The sequence below is a fragment of the Babylonia areolata genome, chromosome 2, assembly GCF_041734735.1.
Source record: "Babylonia areolata isolate BAREFJ2019XMU chromosome 2, ASM4173473v1, whole genome shotgun sequence".
Taxonomy (NCBI): domain Eukaryota; kingdom Metazoa; phylum Mollusca; class Gastropoda; order Neogastropoda; family Buccinidae; genus Babylonia; species Babylonia areolata.
Window position 1 is genome coordinate 12,906,899 of NC_134877.1, and position 11,874 is coordinate 12,918,772.

At 40.5% G+C, this 11,874-nt stretch overlaps 1 protein-coding gene across 1 annotated transcript in view; it reads right to left on the bottom strand.

Annotated features, from left to right (window-relative positions):
* The window catches only part of LOC143297864 (uncharacterized), a 37,266-nt gene extending 29,684 nt beyond the window's left edge, over positions 1 to 7,582 (bottom strand). The window contains exons 1-4 of the mRNA XM_076610393.1: positions 7,455 to 7,582; positions 6,054 to 6,274; positions 3,960 to 4,196; positions 551 to 1,969 (exon numbers count right to left, since the gene is read on the bottom strand). Coding sequence (XP_076466508.1) covers positions 551 to 1,969; positions 3,960 to 4,196; positions 6,054 to 6,240 — 1,843 coding nt within the window. The 5' untranslated portion in view covers positions 6,241 to 6,274; positions 7,455 to 7,582. The remainder of the gene's footprint in view (positions 1 to 550; positions 1,970 to 3,959; positions 4,197 to 6,053; positions 6,275 to 7,454) is intronic.
* Positions 7,583 to 11,874: the final 4,292 nt, after the last annotated feature.

Here is an 11,874-nt window from a genome sequence, read left to right on the forward strand (position 1 = left end):
AGCTTGAAAGGGCTACCATATTTACTGCAGTCTAATGAGGAAAACTGAACAACTGTTTTGTATTTATTCCTGACAAACTGATAATATCAAGATGAATGGTAGATCAAAAATGTGCTTTAGCAATCAGGGTGATATCTTCATAAAGCTAGAGAAAGCACCAAATATAAAAAAAACGATATTCTAACACATTCAAGAGAGTTTCTGAAGACATCAGTCTTTGTGAATTCTACTGTTAACTCACCCCAGACATCAGGTCATCTCCCTTTCTTTCCCTAACAGAGACCCCAATCTGATGTCCAGTGAGTGTCTGAATAGCCCAGCCAAAAGCTTGAGTCATTAGAAATGAGGCATTCTTCATTTTCATCCACATCTTCAATCTCTGAGTCTTCTCTGTCACATATGTTTCAATGATGTCAGCATCTGTAAACTGATGCCTTCGTCACCTGTTTTCTCATTCGCACTGAATGGATTAACCTGACACTAAGGATGCACAGAAAATAGCATTGTGTGGGTGCATGTGGACCAAAAGACAGCCATGAGGACACCTCACCTTGTGCATGTGGGGCTGAGGGCTCTGGAGGAGAGATGTCCCTACAGCACATGACGACAGCATCCACTTTCAGATCCTCAGCTTTCCCATCAACCAGATGCACCTCCAGCTTCTGATTAGGTAGGGAGCAGGAATGAATCACTGTTGCCACCCACTGCCCCCAGTCCTCATGGTCATCGTCAGCATCACTGATCCGTGGATCTGGTAGTTCTTGGATAAGGCACTGATTCTCTTCGGAGATGCGTCTAACTAGGTCCTTCCACAAGTCTCCAAAATGATGCTGAAGTTTGGCAATATCAGGGTGGGTCAAAATAGCTCGCTTACATTTCAGTTTTTTGCGAAATGTATCGAACCTTGACTCCTCACGTCTGACCCCTGCTCTGTTTCCCTTTATCGTACAATGCAAACCATCAATAGATACTTCTGCAAAATCAATACCAGTCCCACCCTGCTTACTTTTGGGCCAAAATATCTCCATGAAAGCTTTTTCTACAGAACTCAAGACAAATTTTTCCTCAACATGTGAGTTCATCAGGAACAGCTCCACTGATTTGACTGCTTCGTCCAGATCTGCCACATTTCCAATGACATCAATCTGATGATACTCTGTATTGTGTACAGCTGTTATTTTATCTCCAAACTTATCTTCCAAATCAGACTCCCGAAACTCATCCCAAGCAGTTGTCTCCAGCAATTCTTCAGCTTGTTTCGACTTCAAAGGGACAGGTTTTGAAGACACAAACCGTTGTAAGAAATCATCAAAGGACAAAAGCTGGTTGTAATGGATCATACCAATGCCAAATTCCTCTCTGCCAAAGAGACCTTCCCTGATGCACAATCTGTACTGTCCTCTGTCAACACTTTCTTCAATTTCTTTCAGCACTGAGTCCCATCCATTGAAGCACCCAGCAATCTCATTGACATATGTGGATGACATCTGCGTTTCACAAAGATGGTCAACAAGCATTTCAACCTTTTTCACCTCATGCTGCTCCCCTTCAATCTTCACAGAACCATCCTCAATTTTCACCTGGATGCCAGGCAGCTGCTCTGAAATGGAATCGCTGAAAACATCAAGGACATTCTGATATGAAATAGTCAGCCCTTTTACCTCCCTCACACAGAGTTCTGGCTTTTTCTCAAGGACAGCAGCATCCTGCAAATCTGGTGTCATCCTGTCAGGTCCGCTTCCAACAGCTCCAGCATCTTGTAAGAAATCATGGTCACTCTCTGCTGACACACAGGACTGTTGGGAACTAGTCTGTGACTGACCAAAGACAACCGATTCAGACTCTGCAGGTGATGCGAAGGAATGATCCTCGTTTGAATCTGGTAATTCATCAAAGTTGGGGTCAAAGAATACCAGCTTCAGTTTCTGGTTTTCTAGAATATGTTCTCGTTTTGCCACTTGTTCAGCATCTGAAAAATATCATACTTATTGCAACACATTGTCAAGCTGAAGCACTCTTTTGACTTAAAACACATGAATGGCTCACTGCTAAAAAAAAATTATTTAAAAAAAAACCCATCATGCTGATGGGGGATGTGTATAGCTTTCAGTCTTTCCAAAAATATGCACTGAATCATAATTATACAATATCTGCATTTTAGTGCAAAATTCCAATTTCATTTCTGAGAAGGGAAAGTTTGGGGAAATGGTCACCTGTGGAAAAGCATAATCTCTTTTAAAAACTGGCAGATACATCTCCTTGAAGTTAAACAGGAAATCTCTTCAACATATTACAGTTATGTTCAGAAAACAATTAGTTTAAACACCTACAAGTGAGCAAGTATATTTAATATAAATCATTCAAAAAACATCTTCTATTGATTCTATTTAAATAATGGAAGAATGAACCCTAAATCAAGACACGGTCTTCAACAAATCATATGTTCATATGTCAGTTAGATTAAACACCTAAAAATGTGGAAATATATTTCACATCAACCATTCAAAAAATCATTGCTTTATTCCATTCAAACAACAAAAGAATGAACCCTTTCATGCTGTGATCATGCCATTTAAAAGTATGACAGAAACTAATCAGGGGAGAGAAGAAAAAAAAAGGAAAATAAATGTTTGTTATTGAAGACAGGTAATTTTTAAGGCAGTTTTGTTTAGAGAATTTCTATTTAGAAACTGAAATAGACAGCATATGAAAAGTTCTCCCACTGAAAAAAATGGGTCTCTCTTGGTCAATGAACACCCCATCTATGCTACCAGGGGCACGCACTCTAAAAGTAAAAAAACAGGGAGAACAGCAAAACAACAGGCAAAGAATACAGTGAAAGTGGTGATGCATGACTGTGCTCACCATATGATTATTTAATAGTTTCTCACATGTCTAACAAATATTGATGCAAATTCCAGTAATGGGTGTGGACTAACCAACTTGAAACTTTGGAGTGATTTTAAAAGGACATACTCTATGGTGCTCAATGTTTTTGTTAAGTCAACACTCTGAAAGTGACTGTGGTTAACATTAATGTCAGAGTGAGAACAGCCTCTTTCCCTGCACTGACAGACTGTCTGCAAAAATGTGCACTGATGACTCAGTCTCAACTATCTGATCTCATGTAGACCACCAAAATCCGTTGAAATGATTGAACATTTTGATACTTACTAAAAATCACCCAGTCAAAATAAACAAACACAAACAAAAAAGTGAATACCTACATCTTTCTTAAAACTTTATTAAACAAATATACAGATGGACAATTTCAAATTTTCAAGACTCATGCAAAATGAATTCCACAAAAGGGCAATGTTTTTGTTGTTGTTTTTCAAGGGGAGTTTGTTCCATATTGCTTTTTTTATGTCTCACATGTGAATTATTTGGCCATGAGACCTGACCTTTTTGTCAAATGATGCAGTAAAAAAAAAACTGTAAAAAAAGCTTTATATTAAGTGCATAAAACAGTAAATGACAAATATTTGAATCACTGCAAGACATAACCTTTCTCAGTAAAGAGTCAAAAAGAGCTAGAATCCAATATAATGCTTTGCCAGTAAAAGTGGAAATATCTCAAAAGGAAATCCTGTCAATCATTCAGAAATTAACCATATTCTGAAATGTCATATTCCTCAGTCAACTTTGCCTTTCATCTCTTTCATTAAGCAAAATCATAGCAGGTTTTAAGTCATTGATCCTGTTTCTTTTGTTGGCTTGTTTGTTTTTCAAATCTCTTATCACATTATTTGAAGTAATGTGTAAAAGGCATACATGTATCACAATATAATTATGTTAAATATCTAAACAGAGTTGACTCTAACTTGCATCATTCTCAGCAGTTACAAAACAAGATATCCCTTTGAAATCATAGCTGTTATCGAAAAATGAATGTATCTGTAACCATTTGGTTGTTTGACATCAGGCTGACCTGACCACTGACTACAGACAAAACTCACCCTCTCTGGACGGATAATATGCAATCAGAAACAGGTCGCTTTCGTCCCTGTGGATGTCCACAACACTGCTGGCCCCAGTGCGCCTTTTGTTGCTCAGGTAGAACCTGAAGGAGCTTGTTGAAGTGTTGGGGCTTGGAGAGTGTATCAACACAGCACCCCGTTTGTCCACTGGAAGAACCTTCAGCACCCTTCCTTTTAGAGGTTCCTTTTCACACACTCTTTGAAGCATTTCCAAATCTGTTGGGTAACAATGAAGATGGAACTAACATGAAAACTGCATGTGTAACCAGATGAAAATGACTGCATATTTAACAAGGAACAAGTACAGTGACAAAAATCAGTTCATGTTATACTTGTTTGCTGTTTAATTCTCCTGGTGTGGGTTTATTTGTTTGTTTGTTTGTTTTTTGTTTTTTTTTTGGTTTTTGGTTTTTTGTTGTTGTTGTTTTTTTGGGGGGAGGTTGTTTGTTTTTGGTTTTTTGTGGGTTTTTTTCTAAATATCCTAACCAGAATAGTGGCTTTGTGTTGGCCAGGCACCTGCTGAGTGTTCTCACAAGTGGTAATCCAGCATGATCCTTTCTTCACTTTTGTATAACTCCTCCTGCATTTTGGCCTTATAGCAAAGCAGTATATATATATATATATATATATATATATATATATATATATATATATATATATATGGATTTGTCTGTACACTGATGTCCCATGAAAACAATCTTACTGTTTAATGAAATAAAGCCATATATATCCATTCAGAAGAGTTTGTCCATTCACATGAAAATCCTTAATCCTATCAACAGGAATAAAAACCTGTATCTCCAACCAGAGTATCAGCCATTAGTTGATTAATACAGGAGGATAGAAAATAACAGTTTGTGCATAACAGCAATGAATATGGGAAAGGTCTGTGATGTCAGTTACCAAGTATCCTGCCCAAGGATCAAAGTGAATTTTAGGTTCATTGTTAAATTTTCATCAGATTTCTAATGGATTTTGTTTAAAAATTGTTTCCAATAATAATAAAAAATCAAATCTCCGAAGCATTTTGTTAAAATCTGAGTACATCAGATGTCTGGAGGATTATCCAAATCCATCATATTTCTGAAGGAGTTTGTTAAAATCATATTGTATTGGGGAGTTGCTACACATGCTCTCATACACCCTAAATAAATGACAGATCTTCAGCCTCAATTTCCTGTTCCATTTTCATGTTGACAGTGTCATCTCCATTCAGTTTCAACATCACATATGCTCCTAACTGGTAATATCCTCCTAGAAATTGTTCCACCATGATTTGACAAAATAAAAACAGCTGTAAATATTAAATAATGAAGACTGGTTCTTCACATCCAAAGATCCTGTGAAGGTTGTTCTCAGGATCTAGTGCGGACTTTCAGGTGGTTGGAAAGCCTGGGGCACTATGAGCAGAAGGCGTGGAATGACACTGCCTGCTTTCTGTCACTGAAGTTTTTCCTCTGCTGCCACTCTCCTGACTACCTCAAAACTTGTCATGACTCACTGCAGTGCCAGCTGTCTCTCTTTTCAGCCAGCAGGTCCCAGTTCTGATGGTCAGAACTAGCAAGTGGCAACTGTTTCACTGGCTTTTGGATCATGCCAGAGGGGCTCCCCTGGCTCTCCTGCCCTGACACAGCTCACTGTCTACGGAATAATTGTGTCATCCACACAGGCAACAAGCCCTGCCCAGCACAAATGACAGAGCATCAAGAGGGTCTGAATGCAGGGGATATGGCTTTTTTCAAAACTGTGTTGTTGGTGATATCGTCCCATCACTGGATGCTCATGATGAAGTATAAGCATTGCTGATGAAAGTGCTGCAACAAACAGGTCTGCTTCCAGACCTGAGATCCATATAGCGCAGTGAGAACCACAGCTGTGTACTGTATATCAGCATTTTTGGTGACAATTGTAAATAAATATTTAGTAAAAACATCAGGATCCACATAATTTTTTTTAAATTGTGATGCTAATAACTTGAAAATATATGTTTGATTAAAAAATAAATATACTAACCAACAGGATTTAAAAAATAAATATACTAACCAACAGAATTTAAAAAATAAATATACTAACCAACAGGATTTTCATAAGTGATGATAGCAGCAGAACCCTCTTTCTTGAACTCCACATCATCAACATGGAAGTCAGGAGCCTTACATTCCAGAAAATTAATTAAAAGATCTTTTGTAACATTTGGAGCAATCCCTGAAAGGATGGCTTCCATGCACCATGAGTCTTGTGACTCTTCAGGGGCCGCCATAGAGACTTGTCAGCAGTTTCTGCAGCAGCCACATCTGCACACATAAAAGAACAGAAATGGCTGGACTCTTAATACATGATACACAATTCTAAAGAATATATCAATGGAAAAATTATTCCACTAAAACTAACCCAATCCCCTTCACCATCTTTTCTTATCTGCTATAAGTTATAACATATATATATATATATATGTGTGTGTGTGTGTGTGTGTGTGTGTGTGTGTGTGTGTGTGTGTGTGTGCATATATATATATATATATATATATATATATATATACACTCATCATATATATATATATATATGTGTGTGTGTGTGTGTGTGTGTGTGTGTGTGTGTGTGTGTGTCTGTGTATTTGTGTATCTGTGTCTGAGAGAATCTGTTAAAACCCTTCATTTTGAAACTTCATTCACTTCAGTTCCTTGAATGTAAATTGCTTTCTTGGACACAAATTAATGTCAATACAGATGAATACTTAGTTTATGCATATTGATTCTGAGACATGTGCTTATGGTTGCTGCAATTTGATGGTCTACAACTACAATCACACTGTGATATTGTCAGTGATTAGCTTGATTGCTGTCTTGTATAGTCGACAGAACTTGTCATTGCACTAACAGCTTTCACTTTAATCAGCCGTCTCTTCTCTTTGGGAGGGCAAGTACAAATTCTGGGGGACAAATTGATTTTTTTGTACTGTAGAATGTGTTGCTTGCACATTAAAGAACACACACACACACACACACACACACACACACACACACACACAAATCTTACTATCAACAGACACGGTTTAAAACTTGTTGACTCTAAAATAGGGCATTACCCTAACACACACACACACACACACACACACGCACACACACACACGCACACACACACACAAACTAAAAACCATGACCAGTATCGTGAGATGTGCAGGTTTGGAACAGTTAGGAAACGAAAAACTTAACGTTGTATAATCATCAGTTCTAATGTCACAACCGCGCAAACGTAAGTTTTTAGATTCAGAATCATACACCGAACACATCACAAGCCTCAAGTTGTCAAGGAAGAGAAGTCAGAGACAAGGAAATCATGCTCGTCCATCAGTCAGCTTTCATATCTACACTAAACCATACAGCAGCAAATTCTGTCGGATAACAATAAAAGGGTTAGATACAAACTGACAACAAGAAGAACAGACTAAGGCATAAGAACTAAGAAATTACTTACATAGTCCAAGCCTGGATTCCGGACGGGACAGACACAAACGGAAGTTTCAATGACTTGTCTTCGATGTATGTTTAACAGGGACGCAACTCCGCCTGTCGATAGTTTCGGTTTCGGTTTCGCTTTTGGTTCCCTGGGTTAATTTGTGTTTTATTTAGCTGTAACAATACATAATATGCTATGAAAACCTCAGTGGGCATTTTTTCTAAATCACGTCATTTCTTTTTACAATGATTTTAGTCGTTTTCCCATTCATTCGACACTTCTTTCCTCAAATAATACACTGCGCTTACTGTACACGGAAATGTGTGTGCGTGAGCGTGCGTGTGTGTGTGCGTGCGTGCGTGCGTGCGTGTGTGTGTGTGTGTGTGAGACAGGCAGACAGGAAGAGTGTATAGTGTGTGCGTTGGGGGGTGGGGGTTGTAAAGACGGTATAAAATGTACAACTCAGTGTGTTTTATTCTAGCGAACTACCCCTATCTGGCCCTCACTTGCATCTTATCATTTATCACAGCATGGCTACATATTTTTTTAAGTGGCCATGTTTCAGTGGCCTTGGTAAAACAATCCCCTTAGGAGCTATTGCATGAGGAGGACAGAGGTGACCGAAAAAAGTAGCTTAAAATTTTTTTTTTTTTAAAGTCCTGACAACACTCAGCAGGATAGACGGGGAAACGATTTGCAGAGACCTATGTTATGACGTGGCGTAGTGTATGAGGAGCTCAGAATCTGGAATCTGGAACGATACGTTGCAGGAACCTTTACAGGTTATCGTTGCAACGGGTGATGGGAGCGCATGGCTTTGATTAGTCTATAAATCTATCTATTTTTGTTTCAAGCTCAAATCAGTTGTCCTCCTCTATATTTACTTAACTATTTCTATATAAGTTCACTTAACTAACTATACTGAAGAAAACTTTATATTCTACTCCAAGTGACACAGCTGATCTCAAGTTGTTCTCCAAGATGTCCTGGTTCAGCACTGTGTCTCCCTAGCAGGGTGGGCTGGGGGTGGGGGTGGGGGGTCTACTGCTCCAACGGATACCCCGAGTTGAGCAGCGCTTCATCTCACTAACCAGGTGGGAGGGGGGTCGGGGGGCGGGGGTTATGGGGGTGGGCCGGTGGGGTGGTGTTGATTTAATCCTGGGAGGCAGCCAAGGGCGCTCTGCCCAATGCTGCAGAAAATGCGGCGACGGAGCGTGCCTGTACAACCTCCATCTGCAGTTTGTTTCAGTCTGCTACTGTCCTGACAAAGAATGAGCATTTATACTGCTCTGAACTTGCCTGGGGAACCTGACTTTGTAGCCACGGCTGTTAATGAGCGGCGTGGGAGTAATGCCACTGAAACTATGCAGGTAATGGGGCAACAAACAACAACAACAAAAAAGAAGTCAATACAGATAAAAGGAAAAAGCGGTCAAGGGTCAAAGCATGCTGACTGGATGATGATGCGATGAATACACAAATAGACAAGTAAATTTTTATATATACAAAAAATAAAAATTAAAAAAAATAAAATAATGTCAATAAAACAGGCCTCATTGATTTTCACGATTCTGCACACACACACACACACACACACACACACACACACACACACACACACACACACACACTCGAACTTGAACTTGAACTTGAACGAATCAGTGTGCAGGCCTTCTGGCCATTACACGGTCCATAAGTTCCTACGATTACTGTGGCATGCATGGGTAACATGATGCTTACATACTAATAGAGATAAACTGGATCATAGACAGTTGAACTGCCTCTCCAAAAAGCGTCGAGCATGCTTTTGAAAATATTAACTGATGGGGCTGTGACCACTTGCTCGGTTCGGCTGTTCCAGATGCAGTGTTCACAACTCTCTGGGAGAAGTACCAGCTGCGTACTATGAGCCAGCATCGTCCCTTGGCCAGTTTCAGGGAGTGACCCCTGGTGTCCCGACTGATGCTTTGCTCGAGGCGAGGTCTGTCTGTATCGTGCAAACCATGTAAGTACTTGTAGACATCAATCATGTCACCTCGTTTTCTTCGGTGCTCTAGGATTGGTAATTGCAGGTAGGCCAGTCTTTCATTATAATTATGGTTTGTCTTTGATGCAGGCCAACAGCTTAGTGGTTCTACGCGGGACATCCTCAGTTTCTGCGCACAATGTCTTGTGGTGGGGCTGCCATACCGAGTGTCCATATTCCAGACGTGTTCCTTGAAGCAGAGGTCCTTGTCGACAAAGACACACACACACACACACACACACACACACACACACACACACCATTGCGCAGCGAGCACACACTTTTTTTTTTTTTTTTTTTTTTTTGTCACTGAATTCACAAACAACTTCAGCTCTCTCTTCTAGGTCATGAGTGTTGTCACATTTCTTTAGTGCACTATTACTCTTGTTGGTAAAGCTCAGAATTTGTCTGCTCCATTCTGAGAGAAACTTGTATATCAATGGTTTGGAGATTGCAACAATATTCGTTTGATTGCTCTTCCTCTGGATGATGTATTTGCAGCTTCTTCCAATATCGTGGCTTTTTTTTTTTTCTTTTGCTTTTTTTTTTGTTGGTGGTGGTGGTGGTGGTGTTTTTTGTTGTTGTTATTTTTTGTTTTGTTTTGTTTTTTTAAGGCAGTCAGTGGTATGGTGGCTTCTTTGTTCTTGCTTCCAAGGGTACTCTTATGTCTTCAGATTTTCCTATTCATAAGCTGTGCGTGACAGTTGCTTGTCTGTCAGCTCGTTTATTTCCCCGGCAGACACCTACATGGCCATGTAAGGTTTTTGCACCAAGACACATTATTTCAGGGCCTTCTGGGTTCCAACATCCCGCTTTAAAGTTTTAAAAGGTGGTTTACACATTTACATTTAGCTCATGTGTCATTGGATGATCTCACTCATAGAGGTTCATATTGTCAATCAGTATTTGGCATGTTGTTTAGCATGCATATGTATGAATACTATCCTCTGGACAGCATATGACATTGATTAATTTCCATTGTCAGGACGGAGGTTGTGAATATGTTTGCATTTTCTCTCCTTTTTTTCTTTCTTTTTTTTTTTTTTTTTTTTTTTTTTTTTTTTGCTGCCCCATCATCTGCACCGTTTCAGTGGCATTACTCCCACGCCGCTCAATTAGATTCCCCCATACACGGCCACACCCAGGTTCGTCCGTCACAGTTCCAGCGTCGGCAGTCCGCAGTGAACCACTCGATGTCACAAATGTTAGCGGCACATTACTCTCCGTGTTTGTGGTGTTGTAACTGGCAGCTGTCAGTCTCTCTGTCCATCGGTGTTTCTTTTCCTTCTCACGCTGAGTATATTTACAATTGCCCGTGTAACCAGTTTGATAAGTACGTCAGAGTGTGGTTGTCGTCGGGAGGGGTGTGGTAAGGTGTGAGTGACAGTGTCAGCGTCAATGCAGAGGACGGGGCAAAGTTCGTGGAACCCAAGAATGCTTGGTTATTAAACAGTGCACATGATTGACTGTAAACATGAGATCGCGCACGCACGCACGCACGCACGTACGCACACACACACACACACATACACACGCACCCTTCTCAGCCTCCACCTCCGCCACACCCCCCCCCCCCCACACACACACACATACACACACATAAACACACACAGACACACAGACACACACACACAAGATAAATAAGCAAATAAATGTAAAACATGCAGACACACGTTCACACATGCACGCACACACATGCATCGCAGATATGCAACAAACATGCTGTTTCATAGATATGAAAGCACGATCAAATACACATAAACGTACATGAGCACCAACACGCACACACACACACACATTACCCAGCATCCCCCCCCCCCCCCCCCGCCTCCCCCCTCCTCCACACACTCATTTCTAGGCTACACATCGCAGCTTCCACGGGACACCCCCCCCCCCCTACACACACTTACTTGTACAAGCACACACACATACGCCCATATCCCCCACCCCCAACCCCACACACATATATACACACATATATACATATGCACACCCGCACGTTCAAAGCGCTTTACAATAAACATAAAACACACACATATACACACACGCGCACGCGCGCAATAACTTACAAAAGGAAGAAAGAAAAAAAAAGATTTGATGCACAAAAGCATTCAAAGACTACGCCTATTGCATTTCTTAGTCACACACACACACACACAAACAAAACACGCACGCACACCGGAACTGAAAATTGGAGAATCGGAATCACCAGTTAAGTGATGATCCAATCAGGATGACGCCACAGTGAGCACACAAGGGCATGTGCATGATGGTTACATTTTCTGGTCGTTTTCAGTTTCAGTTTCAGCTGCTCAAGGAGGTGTCACTGCGTTCGGGGACAAATCCGTATACGCTACACCACATCTGCAAACGCAGATGCCTGACAGCAGTATAACCCAGCGCGATAGTCTG